At 42.4% G+C, this 17,647-nt stretch overlaps 1 protein-coding gene across 1 annotated transcript in view; it reads left to right on the top strand.

Annotated features, from left to right (window-relative positions):
• Nucleotides 1-381: 381 nt before the first annotated feature.
• nrp2a (neuropilin 2a) overlaps nucleotides 382-17,647 on the top strand; it is a 95,334-nt gene continuing 78,068 nt past the window's right edge. The window contains 2 exon segments of the mRNA XM_065952273.1: nucleotides 382-441; nucleotides 3,718-3,892. Of these exon segments, the coding sequence (XP_065808345.1) occupies nucleotides 382-441; nucleotides 3,718-3,892 (235 nt within the window).

Here is a 17,647-nt window from a genome sequence, read left to right as displayed (position 1 = left end):
TTAGTGGCTAATTGAGAAGCTCTGTGCAGTGAAGACAAACTTGCTTCTTCTCTTTCAGCCTTCCCAGGAGTGTGTGTGCAGTTTTTTCGGTTGCAGTTCTGTATTTCGCCCCCAAAGCAGCGACCACCGCAGCTGAGGAATGAAAGTTCAAGAAACTGCAATTCCTCTAATGGCCACTTGAGGCCAGCTCCAAAGGTGAGCAAATCTCCATCTGGAGAGGCTGAACGCATGTTTAAATCGGCATTTTAACGTGGGACCTTTTTAGGGATTGTTTTGGTTTTTGGGGCCAGCGTCAAGTGGACACTTACGGAACTGCAGGTCTTTGCGCTTCTGCGTTGGCTTCATTGTCAACGCTGGTTGTTCTGGCTCCAGAAAACCAACATGGCGGACCCCCAAATGGCCAAACTGGTCGCCTACATAACGCAGCCGACAAATTGGCGGGTGATGTAACAGTGGCTACAACGAAGATGTCTCCTGTCTGTGACTGCACCGTTTGCTAATTTCCTCGAGGGGATTCTTCATTACAGAGCTGCAGCCTGAGGGAACTAATGAGAAATACACAGCGAGAAGTTTTCTAGCTGATTTCATGCGAGACTCTTTTTATGACAGGCAAGACTTTGTGCGTAATTGTTTATCTGTTTTTTTTTTTGCCGTTTGCAGAGACAGCTTCTCCTGCAGAGTCGTGTCGTGCATTACACAAAGAGAAAGCCATAACAGGGAGCTTCATGACTCATTTTATTCTCCTTCATTACACCTCAGCTCGAGACATAACAGCCAGACCGCCACAAACTCCACTTTCCCACACACACAAACAGAAGCTCCCAACTGCCTGCCCTTCTCACTCTGCAGCTTGACTTTTCCATGTCGCCGTCTCTCTTTTTCTTCCCCTCCCTCTCCCCGCGCCACGCTCCTTCGTGTCCTCTTTCCATTCTGTCACTCCTCTCCGCCCATTCTCTGCAGGCCACAGATGAGCTCTGCGATGGGGAGGAAATGAGAGTGACACACATATATATATATATACACACACGTACAGTGAGCCAATCTCTTTTACAAGCTGCTGAAATTCTATGTATAGCTTTTGCTATAAAAAGGGAATTCTAGTGGTCACCCCACGTTTTCCCCTTCACCCACACAGTATTCTCTGCCTGGATTAAAGTCCTCCAACAACATCTAGACGAGGTAATGAAACACTTTAGAGCTGATGTCACCTGAAAGCCCTGGAGCACTGGGACATTTCCCCGTGGCCTGAGGGACTGTTTGGCCTGCCGTGTGGGCAGCCAGAGTAATAGATCTTTCTGAACGCACACATTTGTGCTCAGCAAGTAGCCGTTGTGTCCAAAAGCAAAAAGCAGCAATTCAAAGCTGATTGTTTTTGTCAGTCATTTAGACCCTGAACTATGTGGGCCCTGTTTTAAAAATAATATCATCTGCTTTTTTTTTTTGTCCTATTGCACAAGCTAGAGTAATGCCCATCCTGCCCTACAGGGGGCAGAATCCTTGTTCCCCGGTTGCACCTTGGACCCGAGTGACCTCTCCCCTCATTTAAATGCACATTCCCTGGCACGGCCTCGCACTCAGAGTGTACCTCAGCCTTGAGTGCTGCGCAATCTTTCCTTACCCAGCTATATAAACTCTCCAGCCAGAGTTCAGTAAATAAACCACACACACACACACACACACACACACACACACACACACACACACACATATCTGCTCTGTCTCCTTGGGCCCACTCACATCATGGATTTCCCCTGTAAACATCAGAGCTATGTGACCCGCTCCCTCTGACCACCCTCTGAGAGAGAGTGTTTTTATAACGCGCCTTATCTCAGCCCACCCCACTTCAGAGGGAGAAACATGGAGGGTGGGGGTTGGGTTGGGTTGGGTTGGGTTTGGGGATGGGGGACGGGGGGACGGGGGGACGGGGGACGGGGGTAGCTGATACGGGGATTCCCTGTGTGTCTGCTTTAATTCCCAGCTAACACACGCACAAACCCAAGCATTTTGTCAGCTCTCAAAGCAGAATAAAGTTGCCATTGTGTCTTCAGTGTGTGTGTGTGTGTGTGTGTGTGTGTGTGTGTGTGGGCAGTCAGACACAGACACAGAAACAGGATACTTAAAAAGTTTGATTTCAGACCTCTACTTATTTATCTCGTATGCTCAGAGTTTCAAAAGCACAAAAACAAACAGAAATAGTTTGAACTTGCTCATTAGTGTGAGACATGTCGTGGTCTGGCCGATAGTTTAGTTTTCTAAATTGACAGAAAATAAATGTGTTACCACGAGAGAAGATGTATGAGTGGAGATCCCGAGAATCACGAGATGAATTAGTAAATGAAAAGTGTGGAGGCATGACCGCTTTGGGCTTCTGTACCTTTTTGCAAGTGACAGGTTCAAATCGATTTTGAAGTACCTGACAACATGACAGAAGTCCCCGAGAGAAAAAGAGGAAAATGTTTCATTAAATAAGAAACGTCTGTTTCATTGCTCTCTTCAAATCCACCAAACCAGATTTACAAAACCTTCATTTTACCTCCCAGAACTCTGGAGTTCCTCGTCTATATCTGCCACACTGGGTCGTTTTCGTCTGCATTATTGTGTTGAAGCTCTGAGCGAACCGTCTAAAGTCACACAAGTACGACTCTTAACGCTCTAAAACAGACACACAAACTTGGAAGCAGCTGTTGAGAATCACACTGATAATCCTGCAGCTCACACTTCCTCTTAGCTCGCAGAAGATTTCAGAGTCAGACGAGCCCGTCGCCAAACAAAACACGGACACTGGATGATTCTGCAACAAAAAAAAAAAAAACTCAGACAGGGTTCAGGGTCAGAGTCATTGAACGTGATGTCAGTGTTAACGACGGGGACTGGGGGAGGCAGACAAACAGGATTTATTTCACTGCCGAGACAAAAACAACACCCACATTGTGTTCCTCAGTTCATTAAAACGATGCTTTTGACTTTTTCGTGTCGTCCCCCGTCAGCAAAAGTAGAAGTGAAGCCGTTTTTTTTTAAAAGTTCAGTGTCGCAGTACTCAAAAATCGGTCTTGGTTAAGATCTCTTTTTGAAGGTCCAGTCTCAGAATTGAAAGCATTTTTTTATTCGGTCTCCACTTGGTCCCGATCCCTAAATCTCTTGGCCTTGTCTCGGTCTCGGAGCGCTCTGGTGTCCACATTTGAAGAAGCTCAGCGGTGACAAACATAAAAGACACATGTTGCACAAGTTGCACCCTGCACAACCTCCGCAGCCTGAAGAACAGTTATTTCACAAAGTAATAAAGTATTTGAGAAGTCTGTGTTGTTGTTTGTTGAGAATTCCCATGCACGTGCTCTGCAGCCCCCTCCCCCCCTCCTCTCATAGGCATATTGATGCAGTGCGAGGAGGTTAAGCCGTCGGTTTAGTGTCCGGGCGGCCGTGACATTCTGCCTCGCTGGCCTGTAATTGACTCGTCGGTGTGTGTATCAGTTAAACCTCGGCTCACCTGCTCCGAGCGTGTCAAGGGGGTCTTGATTGACAAGCTACTCTAATGCCCAGGCTCTGTGTTTTTTTTGTTTTTTTTCCCCGCTCTATTTTGTCTGGCAGGTTTATTTTTCCCTCCATTTTTTTTTTTTTTTACACTCGTTGTGTTTTCATCTGTCTGCCGCCGTGTTTCTCATTCTGTTTGGCTGTCAATCTCTCCCTCCCGCTCCCTCCTCTCCATCACTGTCTCCTCAGGTCTTCCTCCTGCCTCCCAGATCCCGAAATTGTCAGTTCAAGTCAGTCGAGTGTGGCGGCGTTAACGTTGCTCTGCGCAGACCAGCTGGGGGTCTCAGTTACTCCGGAAAGTTTGCTGCTCATGCTTCAGGCATGCCGCTCTGCCTTTTTGGCTCGGTTTCAGCTGTCTACTCCTGTACGTTTTACACACCAACACACACGCATGTGCACGCACGCACACACTCTCCCATGCGGCATATGTTCAGCCTCCTCCCGTGACTGGACCCCAGCACAGGAGCGTTATCTATTTAAGGCCACTAACTCTGCGGATTAGATCAAGATTCAGCCTCATAACGGCTCGTCTGGTGCAGCACCCTGCTTCAATTAAGACGTACACCGACGTGTCTCACACACACACACACACACACATCAGAACATGATCTCACTCACACACAGGCGTGATTACAAAGAGGCGCACACACTTTGAGAAATGTATTTTTATAGGTTTCCCTTCCAAAAGTGACATTTACATCATCTGGAAAAATTGACGCCCACTCGTATAAGATGACTGCTGGCAGGAAAGTAAAGCGGCTTGCAGCTCATTATTAGCATTATGAGACATATTAACACCTTTAATATCACACAAGTAATGGTTTAGAAAATAGAGCTGTCTGTGCCTTACAAATGTCAGGACAATATACTTTAATTTCCCTCTCTTTTTTGGCCCTGAGTCCAAGTCTTAACCACCTCAAACCTTTTTTTGAGAAAGTCTCCAGAGTGTGTCAGTGTGAAAAACGACGTCATGTCAGTTAAATGTCCATAATTATACAAGCCTGCTCAGTGACTTTCAGAGGCCGGGTAGTGATGGAGGCAGCTTGGAGCCTGCCTCTCTGTCATTTCAGATTTTTGTATGACTGCTCACATAATGCAGGGACGAGATGTTAAAATGGTGCAGATGTAGAAGTGTCTTAAAGCTGCATTCCTTCACATGGCCAGCAGGGTGGCGACTTCACTGGCTGGGAGGGAAAAACAAGTTATAGGATGTAATTCAGCCGGAAAATCAGCGTGCTTCTCTGTTGATTTAATCCCTGAGTAAATATTATTCTAATGAGTTTAAGGTCTCATTCTTTAGTTTCAGGTCTTCGTCAATACAGCAATGGAGAGAGGTTAGAACGCAGAAAGGTTTACAGACTGATGCAGAGCTGGATAAACACTGAAGCTTCAGAGTCCACCACATGGTGACCTGCATGAGCATCCACTCTAGAGAGGAGGGGGAGGGGGGAGACAGCGCTCTACAATGGTTTGAATTTAGACTGCAGTACCCGTTTTAAATGATATTTGCTCCTTTAAGAGCACTTTTTCCACGGCTGCATTTCGACACTTCAAAAAGATTTTCAGCTTTGTTTAGTTTGGTGTGAACAAAGTCCTGGACCTCCAGCATGAACTGAGCGTCCCTCAAACACACATTAATGCATAAACACACACACACACACACGCTTTTCCAATTATGGTCAACCCTGAACACTGTAGCTGATGTCGCACTCGTAAAATAAACCCCACGTCCCCCGAAACACAACCACACACCCACTCTCACACTCATACATCTTCCATAACGATGACGCTGAGCCGTTTGCTATTCTGGTCTCCTGTTTTTGTTTGTTTGTATCATGGAAGCAGCTCTGTGGAGTACTTAGAGTCGGCGAATGTTGGAATAATGAGGCGAGCCTGTAAATAATGAAACAAAGGCTGTAGAGCATCAATTAGGAGCCATTTACTGCCTCGCATCCATCTCGTCTCTGTGTGTGTGTGTGTGTGTGTGTGTGTGTGTGTGTGTGTGTGCACCATTTTTGGTCGTGTGTTTAGGGTTTTTGCACACGTCCTTCTGAAAACACATTAATCAAATTGGAGAAACATCACGCTCTCTTCTGATATGAAAACGAGCCGTCCAGAACGTTGAGGACATTGTCACCGTAATTGCTCTTTGACAGCTCTGCCCACACGCACACACACACACACACACACACGCACACGTATAATCTTTAATTGCCTCCAAAATGTTTATGTCAAGATGGCGTTGCTAAGATAATAGCTGGGGACTGCACACTAACAGCATCTCTGTATTTAGCGCTCCACATCAGCGGAGAAATCGGCGTCAGATATTTAGCTGCGTGCAGAGGGCTGCTATTGTCGGGCTAATATTGTGCTGCTGGATGGCGGCCAATTCATTAAAAAACTTATCGCCCCAGAAGGAAATCTAGAGCACAGTGAGGCATAGCGGGGAGATTTTAATAAATATAGCTAATGTGACATTTTCAATATGCTGCCTCGCTGTTTACATGCAGGATTCTCCGTCTTCATGTTGCTTCGGCGCCAAATCGTGCAGCCGTATTTCCATCCCCGTTCTTCTTTATTTGTTACTTACATTCCAGAGTTCATTAAATTCTGACTTCAGATCATTAAAAAGACAATGATAGAAAATTAAACAGGCCTGCTTTGGTATTCATGAAGTCGGCTACTTGTCACTGAGAATAACGCCGCAGATCATCAGAGTGGATTAACAAACTGTAATGAACATCTCATCTTTTAGCTGGCACACTTTTGCAAGAGGAACTCATTTCATTTATTTCACTATTGAAACATTTATATGTCAAACAGAGGTTTCTCAACTGATGATAAAAATGCATAAAAGCTCGAGAGACGTGCAGATCTTCGACCTTTCCAAATCTGTGGGTCAGAGCAGGCCCGTCTCAGATATGAACGGGCCCTCACAGGATTTGACTTAAAGGCAGTGTTGATCATTTTCTCCAGATCCACTTTTTAAGATGTTGGTTGAATTTGTCTTTAGGTCCTGATGGAAATTGATAACTCATGTGCTCTGAAAAAGGAATGAAGAAAATCAATCTGTAGCAGTTGTAAGCCTGTAAAAACTTGTGGGTTCATTTAAAAAGTCATAGTTTCTAGTTAACACCACACAGACTAGATTAGTCCTGGATGTATAAATTCATCGCTGTTTGGTTACTTCTTGGCTACAACATCTTTAGTATGTGATGTGTATCCATCAGGACAGCAGCTAAAACATCTGTTAATCAAGCCAAACTCACTCTGAGCAGACATGTCATCGGTCAGAATAACAAAACTTCTGTATTTGTGTAAAAGCCTCTAAATATCCAGATTATCTACTTTAAAAAGGAAATGCTGTGAGCTGATAGAGTCAGTCTGGCTGCATTTCTTCTTTCCCAAACAGGAGGAATCAACAGATTTTGAAGTTTCGGGTGGTGGTGGTGGTGGTGGGTCGTATTCTCCACACTGAGAGAAAAACAGCTGAATAACAACAACTTCCCTTTCTGTCAGAGCTCCCAGCTTTCAGGTACAGTCTGTTCCTCAGTTTGTGCACACATCACTCTGTTTTCTCCATTTCACATCTAACATCGCTCACAGGAGTCCCCCCCCCCCCCCCCCACAAACTCTTCTGAAGTGAAGATTATGACTCTAAGGAGAGAGGGTGGTTTAAGCTAATTGCAGCCTTTTGTCACTGAGGATTTCATGTTTGAAATGGACAGAGACGTAACATGACAGATCAGCTTGTTGACTGAGATCCCAGATAAACTCCCTCACAGCCTCCAGAAGCCATGTTAACAGTTTGTTGATCCAGTTTTCTGTCTTTTTTAGTTTCGGGTTTTAGCTGTTTTGCGGAACGTTTCGGAGAGGAGACTTTTATGGGTAATTCAGCTCATGGTAAAATATCTTGTGAAACACTGATAGGTCATATTAAGACTGATTTTGGACAAAACTAAAAAACAAAGTGCATTTTCCATCAACTATTTGAGTGGCTTTGGGTCTTTGCAGTGGACAGCTTAATGCTCTGTGTATTCTTACTTTCAGCCCTAAAAAACAAGAATACATTTGGTACACTATATTTAAAACACTCCATTAAAGTAGATGGGAATGAATTTGCATTTTGTCAATAAAGTCTGTAAAGTCCTCCTAAAAACCCCTTTTACAAATGGATGGGAATGTATCCTCACTTTCTAACACTGTTACACTTCTACTTTCTCTCTTTCCCAAACTCTCCATCACACACACTCTCACACACAGTTCTGATCAACTGGCTGCAATAGTGATGACCTTGCTATCGTTTACAGCAGCTGCCCCCATTGTGTACTGTTGATCAGCTCAGTTACCCTCCCTGTTAACACCACCACATGCACTCACAAACACAATATGCAAATGCTGCAAATGGCATGCAAGTTTTAGCCTGCCTCTCCAACCTCTGCCTAATTATCATGGCACTGAAGCTGGCATGAAAAGCCCATTGTGGCTGCATGGACTCATGTCTCTTCACAAACCTCGGACAGATTGACAATCATAAAGTTGGAAACTTGCGACGGGATTTTCTATCACAGTTGCAGGGAGCAGAAAAGAAGGATATAATGTGGTATAGGAGGCTGTATTTGTCTCCTCCATATCTGGGTTGCAGAATAACAAGTGAATGATTTATGAACGTGAGCACTTTCCCACAGCCGCTGAGGATTTGAAGTGGAAGTGAAGTGACAACAGGCTCGGGCAGATTGTTGTATTTACTCAGCATGAATTCAGAGTGTAAATCAACAATGGCCTGTTGTTATAACGAGTTTGTTTTTATTTATTTATAAAAAGGATGGATATTTAAAAAATGTAATGGATTTGTCTCAGTGGTAGTGGCGTAAAAAGCTCAGAAAGTTAAATCTAAGCTAAATCTGCTATTCTTTCTTTGTTTGTTTTTGTATCTTTGGGCCTTTTTGTCTTCATTGATAGAGCTGAACTTGCAGCTGATGTATTGAGGCGTGTTGTCTCTGTTTATGGAGCGCCTGCTCAACCCAACTGAGCTCTGTTGGTGCCCAAGTGCAGTTGCATCTGTGATCAAATCGATGTAATTGAAATTGGGCTAAAAACTATAAATGTTTTCTGTAAATGAGCCATCATGATTTGTGGAGATCCACAAGGCTCAATCCATGGTCCTCTGTTGTTTACCTGTTGTACAGATTTTTTTTTTTGTACACTCTTAACTCAATGTTTTCATGACTCACTGTAAATAATGTCAGGTACACAGTGACTGGAGGCTGAATTGTTGTCTGATAATAATTAATGTGTCCTGAGGTGTCGTTACGCAGGTGACACCCAAATACACCCAAGCAAGTTTCTGTAGGTCCATTGATGATTTATGTAAAAGGATTTCTCTGACTTCCTTTCACCAAAAGAGAAAAAAAAAACGAAACTAGAAAAAATGATTATACTTGGATTAAAATAAGATAAACTGAGGCCAAATTTGCCAGAGTTAACTTTGTCTTTGAAAGCCAGAACAAAGCAGACATCTTGGTGTAACTTGTCCACACTGGGCCACACTTTTCTCTTTTAGCAAGTCCAGAACATTGGCTTCAATTTGAAGTTTAAAAGTTTACTTCTGATTTTATAATAATTTAAGGCCAAAACATATCCGTCCATCATCATACCAACTCTTCATTTTTCAGGACATGTTGTCCAAACCAAACATGAAGAACTGGCCAGCAAGAGTTGGCACAATACTTCCAGTAAATATATTTAATTTATTTCTCTGTCTTTAAACTGAGAGGTGTATTTTTAATCCATGTATTGTAATTATAAAACCACATTGAATGGCATGTGTGTAAGATGTGCTATGTGTCGTCTATAAATAAATGTTCATAATGCACATATCACAGATTAGGAGCTCAGTTTAAAGCCTTCTTAATACCCACTGTCTGACTGCTTTCTATTTTCTTGCACACGGCGTTTGTGATGCATTTTACAGATAATGAAGAACTGGAACGAAATAGCTTGAGCAGGAATACCCGCCAATGCCTAAAAAAGACAAAGAACAGTGAGTGCCACCCACAGCAGTCATGAAGTTTGTCTGTTGAAAATCGGAGGAGACAGTGCTGCCCACACTGTAAGACTGACCGCTGATCTGTGGTTGGTGTTTTAAAGAAACAACTACATGAGTCAAACAAGAATTCATTGTTTAGATGTACTGCAGATGTATGCTTCAGGATATTATCTAGTCTCCATATACTGATCAATCTTATTCTTTGTGTACTTTAGCTGCAGGGCATCCAGCTCGCCTCCAAACTGTCTCCAGTTGTGAAGTTTGATTTACCCGGATTGACCCTGGGCAGGCTTGTCAGAAGCCACAGCACTGTGACCATTATTGATAATGAGCGTGACACATGAGGAGCTGGTTTGTGACCCCCCCCAAGAACAATGAGAGGCGATTGTTACGACCTTTAGATGGTTACCACCCCAGAACCTGTGATGGAGAATAATGAGTCTGGCTGTGGTCATTACCTGTGTGGGAGAGGTGTGGGCTGTGTGTGTGTGTGTGTGTGTGTGTGTGTGTGTGTTGATGTCAAAATGATGACTTGGTAGCCCACATTGTTTGGATGTTAACTTCGTCACAATCCTCATGCAACTTCACACGACGCCTTCTTTTTGCAACCAGGGGAGAATTTCATTGACTGTGACTGTGTCGTCATACAACCACCGCCTGACGCCAACCACCGCCATCGGACTGCGTCGTCCCTCAACCACCACCTGACGCCCAGTTTCTGCAGATTGGTTTTACATTGGGAAAAGAGTGGATTTTTAAAGTTGGTTTCAATCCAGGTGCTTCCAAAAGACCTCCAAAGGTTGTATGATTTATTATATCATTATAAAGGTAGGCAGTACAAACATAGAGCAGTCATGTCTCTGTGCAAATTTAAATCCAGACTGTGCATATTTCCATAATTCCCTGCTTTTTAAGTTCTCTCTCTAACTTGGCTTATGTCTCGACTCTTTGGCAGGGGAGAAGCTGGCGTTGGCTGTCTGAAGATTTGGACAAACATTTATTCTCACAAATGGACATCCAAGCCTTCCTCTCATCCTGGCTCTCATCCTTTCCTGCCTCTATCTGTCATCTCGTTTCAGATCGAATCAGCTCGATGTCTTAAGTTTTGTGAAAGTTACAGACTGTGCTGCCAATGAACCACTGCAGAAGATCAACATCTCGTTCATACCGTTCCTGATGGGTTTACCATGCATGCGCCAACCACAGAGCAGGTTTGTTGGTCCCCTTCCTCATTTCCCTTTGACAACACTGATAATCCACCAAGAAGATCCCCCGTTCAAACCCCCACCTACACACAAACGCACAAAAGCACCAACACACACACTAACAAACATATCCAGATGCTCCGAGCACTTCCACATACACCAAAACCTGCACACACCAAATTACAATCATGCACAGATAGACACACACAGACACACAGATACACTAGGTGCCAACCATTGCCATGGCAACTCCAATCAGCAAAGGCTCCCTTTCCCCTATTACAGCAGCGATATGACAGATTCTCTCTCCTTCTTCCTGCCCTCCTTGCATTATGATTTTTCTCTCTCTTCCCTTCTCCTCTTTTTTGTCTTTATTTCTTATCACCAACCTCCAATTTTCTCATTCTTCTCATTTGCACCCAGCGATACAGATCATCACCATAAGTCAAAAAAAACAATATTTATTCATTTCTCGTCTATTTTCCAGGAGAAGGCCTGGGTCAGCATGTCTGTGCTTGCCAGAGAAGAGCTGCAGGGTGGCATCGTGAACATGGCGATAACTTCAGTTCAAGCCAAGTGTTGGCAAGCCAAATGACGTTTTATTTTTCTGACATTTCGATCCTACTTTTTTCTGGCCTCAAATTTATATCCCATCTTTTTTTTTTATTCCCACCTTGCAGTTGCTGTCTCATGACATCCCGCTTCCTCCCAGCCTCCCACATTCGTTGGCTTGTCTGCTCTTTGCTCATGTTGTTTCGCTTTATGTGCCTCAACATCCTCAGATATACCAGTAGATACATATCATAGTCTAACACTTGTTGTCCGGTATTCTGTGGCTTGGTGTACACTGCTGTCTGAGTCTGATGGGCAAAGCGGCTAAAGTGATTGACAGGTTATCCGTTTTTTATTGAGAGCTCTCGTCTCGTTGGCCGGGCGATTTTGACAAAAGACAGGAGGCAGAGCTACACGGGGGAAATGATGCTTCATGGGGGACGAGGGTGGAGGGAAGTTTGGGTGTTTACCACAGATCAATCAAAATGATTGTCAGGTTTGTTTTACATGGACTAAATTATTGTAAAATCACATTATAGAGCAGAGACAGATTCCTTTCGTTATGACAGGAAAAGTCTTCAGAAAGTCAGGGCGAACAGAGGCTGCCGTTTACGACGACACATGCAGCCCACCAGGACAATGTCGGGACATTTCTTTAAGCGGTCAGAGCATGTGTGAAAGGAGCCCCCTTCATATCCACCAAACGATGGATTGCACCAGCAGGTGAATATCTTGACAAGCTCCAGATATACTGCATACAAGCAAGGTTTGCTTCACTACTTGACCTTTCCTCTCCTTATCTCCCCCCTTCCTGCCCCCCCCCCTCCCCCTTGACCTGCTGTTGAAAGGACCATTTAGGGTCTATTCACATCAAAGACCCCCTCTGACACTTAATGGTGCCATTGTTGTTTCCTCTTCAAAAGAAACAGCGATGAGAGGCGGAGGGAGAGAAAGAAAGAGAGGGGAAGATAATGTTCTGTTCTTTCACATCATCAGCAATCACTTTCTCTTTCACACACACACACACACACACACACACACACGAGAGAAAATAAAAGTTTAATAAAGTCTGCTATCCTACTTTTAAGTGAGCTCAAATATTTAGCTAATTAGCAGCTACTTCCTGTGATTTTTTTTTTTTTTTTTTTTAAGAACTTTCTCCTCTCTAGTGACAGGATCCTCTTCAAAGATGGCCGCCGGGGTTAGCTGCTACTGAACCACATCTGACCCTCAACTGGGCTCGTAACTATAAAACCACACACTTACAGATGGTCCACACACACGCTCACACACACACGCTCACGAACAGAGAAGCGAGTGAAACCCATCCAAACCAGCAGCGATGTTTCCAAGTGGTACAGAACGAATCTCAAGAGAAGCCAAAGTGACACATATCAGACTCCTCTCCCAGAGTGTGTGCTTCGTCGATTTTCACTAATGAGGACAGTAATTGGCAGCGGGGAGTTTGTGATGTTGAAAGTGAATGATTCACAGATAGTTTGATTGGTAAAAAAAAATACACCTTTTTCCCATTTTTATAACATATGTCTTTATGGTCTTTAACGCCGGTTTCTCTTAATATTGAATCTGATAAACTTACTTTGTAGCATCACAACAGAGAGATTTATCATTAATTAAGTACTGAAATATTAAAATGCACCTTTGATTGGACTTGTAGTGGCAGGGAATTGAAATGAAGGGAAAGGAGAGGCTCAAGCATTCAACCTTGACGAAGAGAAAATCAACATTTCTTATTCTGATCGCTCAGTACGTCTGCTTTAAAGATCAGCAGACTCCATATTAGATCAGTCGGAGAGAGAGATTTCAGAGGAGACTCAGTGATTTGCTAATTAATTGATAATTCATTAAGAAATAAATACGAGGCTTCACCTTGATATAGATTCCCTTTGTATTGATGTTTCACCACAGGAGTTTTGTATCCCGTCTCCCATGTCAGGTTTTACTCCAGCTCAAAACACACCGAGCTCTATGGACGATCTGAACCCGGTACGTGGAGTTAGAAGGATCTTTGCAGCTCAGCAGAAAGCGCCGAGAAACTCTACAAGAGCATCAGTGACTCATTTATTGAATGTTGCAGCAACTGAAACTCGTGCTTCAGAATATGAATCCATCTATTTGTGTTTCCGTTTTAATGTCTCGTGAAGACAACCACCGCCGTCCTCATTCATGCACGACCTGCTCCGACCTCGACCTCAGCGGCGAGGAAGTGTGGACTACAGGAACGTGAGGAATACAGAGGAGAAATCCTTACTCGTTTTTGTAAAGCGTCTCCAGATAACACTTGTTATGAATTTGTGCTATACAAATAATGATTGTATGATACTGTTGATTACGTATTCCTCATAAATAGCAAATTTCAAAAGTTAGACTGAGAAACTAATCCACATTTGACCTTCAAAAGGGGAAAACATCCCTCCAAGAAGTATCTGAAATATTAACATGCTTAAAAAAATACTGGTTCCTTTACAGAGAAAGAGAGAGAGAGAGCCCTGATACACAAAACAATCCAAAACAGCTTCTTTGATTCGATGGGATTTGTACATCTTCCAAACAAAGACTGACGAGTAAGAAAGTGAAACTCTGTTAATTATAATTCATAATTAAAAGCCGTGGAGAGAGAACGACCGCAGACGAGGATTCTGCTAATCTGCTTACAAAAGAACTTCTCTTATGAAGCTTTTCTTGTTATTTCACAAAAGAGCCACTTTAGAAATACATGTCAGACGTTTTCCTTTTATGCCAACTTAATCAAATATAAAAGGAATAGGGGCGATTAAATCAGGAGTTATCAAAAAGAGGATTTTTAGTTTGCATGAATATACACTCTGTAAAGGATTTCATGTGATTTCAGCGTCTCCACATCAGGCTTTTAGTTTGAAAACAGGGCGATTAAACCTCTCATTGTGAATATTCTCCCCCTTAAAAACAAATCTCTGCTTCCTCTGGTCTTTATGTGACTGCATCCTTCTTCAGACAGAAATATAGAAAACAGAAACACAGCTTATCTAGGTCAGAGCCAAACATGAGTGGAGTTTGTTTTGGCGGTGAGTGACACCAGTTCCATGTTTCATTCATCATCATGGTGGTAAACCCCCGACAGTTTCCTTTAACTGTAATTAATGTAGTTTAAAGCGTTAACCCCGAAGCAGCCGTGAGCATGTGCAGGCTATCGGCCTTTTTGTTTTGCAGAGATTGAAGATATTTCTGGAGTTAGACTCAAAGAAGTTGGTGGACTAAAGACAACAATCTCCAGTCTTGGAAAATGAAGCAAATGTGGAGGTACATAAAACTGCAGTTCCTGGAGTGTCCACTTGAGGCGTGCTCCAAAACAAGAGGAAGTCCCATTCATATTACAATGTCCATGTTTACAGCCTGGAACAAAGACAGACTGTGGTCTGAAGAGCTCTTTATTAGCAAACACTGTGCAGGAGCAGTTATAACTAACTCCAAATCAAGAATCAAATATTTGTATTTCTTGGAGTAAATTATATTTGTTCACTGTGAAATGCTTCTTAGCAGCTAATCTGTCGGGCAGTGGTCAAATATAAACTCTGTTTCAGTGTGTCTCAAGCACAGATTTTGAAATGTAGAGAGAAAGGAGCTCTAAGGGAGACTGAAGGCTTTTAAATCCCCCTTAAAAACTTTATTGGAGAGATTTTTCTGACTGTACTTGAATTTCAGAATCAGCTTCTTTTTTTTTAAACATTTCTTTCCCTGTAAATGGCCAAGGACACCAGACTTGATAAAGTGACACAAACAACTACATTTTGTCTTTTAAGTTTATTTTTTTTCTTGTTTTGCCCTAGAAAGGGATAGTTCCTCAAAAATTCTGTATGCCCTTTCTGCTTTATTTTGCTTTTTGAAAAAAAAAGTAATTTGGTAACTATTATGATGATTTTTCTTGCTGTTGTTGATGTTGTTGTTGTTGTTGTTTAGTAGTAACGCCTGCTCAGCAGTGAGCACAGGATTTCATCTGGCGCCAATCCGGTGAAGTAAGGACACACCCATCTCAAAAATTATATTATCTTGTAAATTAAACGTATTTTCAAGAAATACACGAACACCAGCAACTTTACTTATTTTTATTTATTTTTTTATTATTTTTATTATTATTATTTTTTTTTAATCTATTTTTTTGGACATTCTTAATTTTTTCTTTTTTTATTTAAATTGTACTGTGTTCACTTTTTGTTTGCAATCTTTGCTCTTTGCTGCTGTAACAATGTACATTTCCCCGTTGTGGGATAAATAAAGGATTATCTTATCTTGTCTTAACTTAACTTTAGCCAGACATGAAGTTGCTGAGTCATGGTCAGGTGAAAAAAAACGCTGTCCGGTTGCAGACACAGGTGTTCTTAATTGAGACGCTAATTGTAGAGGACGCCTCCTGTCAATGGAGACCAAATCATCAACAACAACAACAACAACAACACCACCACCACCAGAGAGGACACCCTGCTGTGACCTTTCATGACCTCACTCAGGAATTAGCAGCAAACGTTTTGACCCCTTTGGATTCTTATTTTTCCGGATTAAATGTTGCACCGAATAATACCTGAGACTGTGTCCTGCCTTTACTGTGGAGGTAAGCAGATTCATTAGCTTGACTTGTCAGTGTTTTTGGCACATACTTTGCTTGTTGCTGCGTCTTAATTAGCTCACAGTTTGCAAATAAATGAGTGACAATGTAATTTAAACGCACGCATTGCGACAGTGTGTTTTTTTTTTTTTTTTTTAGCACCTGACTGCAGGGAGACGTGCTAAAGGGAGAGAACAGACCTGACATGTTGATTCATCAATGCACTGTTAAAATGACTCAAACATGCATGCATGGCACATTACCACCTTTGAGTAAATATTGTCATTAGTGTCTAGGTACAGCGCATGTCTTAATATTAACTTCCTCTTAGATGTGTTGTCAGTCTCTAATGAGAGAACTATTTCTTCTCCTTTGTTCAGTATCCTCTTCCTCACTTTGTCTTTTGTTTGTGGTGCTTGCAAACTGAAGTTAAACAGAAAGTTTGTAGAGGTTTCTGCTTGGAATGGCAAACAGCAGTGTCTTAAAATGATGCTGAGAGAGTGACACAAAACATTAAAAGTTACAGATAAGACCACTGGAAGTACTCGTATATGATGATGATCTGCAGGCTCATGCATTTGAGTTTCGTCTTTCTTTTACATTTGTATGGTTTTGCTATTTTAAAAGAAGCTTGTAAATCCCATTTCAGTTGAATGCATGCTGAGAAAAGAGCCTGATTGGCCGTCTGTGTTTCTTTGTTTCATTATTTGTACAATCACAATAATGCGTACAGAAATATGATGATGTGACAAGCCTGGCATGAAGAAGGTGAAACACAAAAACAGTGTGTTTATAACAAACAAATCAGGTTCTTATAATCCCTTATTTATTCTATAATCATGTGAGTTTGTTAAATAGCGGACAGGTGAAGCGTCACTGAAATGTGTCTGCACTGGAGCATTGTTCTTTTTAAAAAAAAAAGATGTGTGCAGTTTTTTTTCTTAGTTTGTGTTTTTCCCCTCACTTTGTCCTCAGATGTGTTGTTGACGGAATCTTATGTTTCTTGTCCAGGTGAAGACGATCATCCAGGTGAGCCTTCATCTGGAGATTTTCAGAAGTTAGAGCTGCTACACGCCCGCTGAGAGTTTTCCAACCAGTGAACAAGGTAAGAGCGCTATTTCTCTTATTTATTTTTGTTATCGTGAGGCTGTGATCTGAATCAGGGATAAATAAAGCTGTTTGAAGGTTGGAGAATTTGAACACCTTTATTACTGAACATGCAGGAGCTTTCAGGTGTCTGTGTTCAACTTATCTAAATCCATATCTCTGTGAGCTCTTTAACTTTATCTTCTGCATTTTGCTTTACAAATCTCTTTTTATTGTCGTGGCTTTGAGCTGCAGCTTCTCGTTTTTCTGTCTTTTCTTTGTCGTCCTGGTCTGAGATCCTGGTGATGACTGAACTGTGCGTGAAGATCCGGTTTCAGTCCACACACAAACATTAGGCTGTTAGTGTTTTGAGTGTTTGCTCGTGTTTTCTGATGTGTGGTGAAGTGAGGCGCACTGATTAAACAGGCTGATTTCATCCATCGTCCTCTCCAGAAGAAGAAAAGTGAAATAAGTCGTGGTCTATCGTGTGTGTGTGTGTGTGTGTGTGTGTGTGTGTGTGTGTGTGTGTGTGTGTGTGTGTGTGTGTGTGTGTGTGTGTGTGTGTGTGTGTGTGTGTGTGTTGTGTGTGTGTGTCCTCTACTCCTCCTCTGATTAACTGTGTCTCTG

The sequence above is a fragment of the Labrus bergylta genome, chromosome 24 (assembly GCF_963930695.1).
Source record: "Labrus bergylta chromosome 24, fLabBer1.1, whole genome shotgun sequence".
Classification (NCBI taxonomy): domain Eukaryota; kingdom Metazoa; phylum Chordata; class Actinopteri; order Labriformes; family Labridae; genus Labrus; species Labrus bergylta.
Note: the sequence above shows the minus strand (reverse complement) of the source record. Positions and strands in the feature narration are given on the sequence as shown.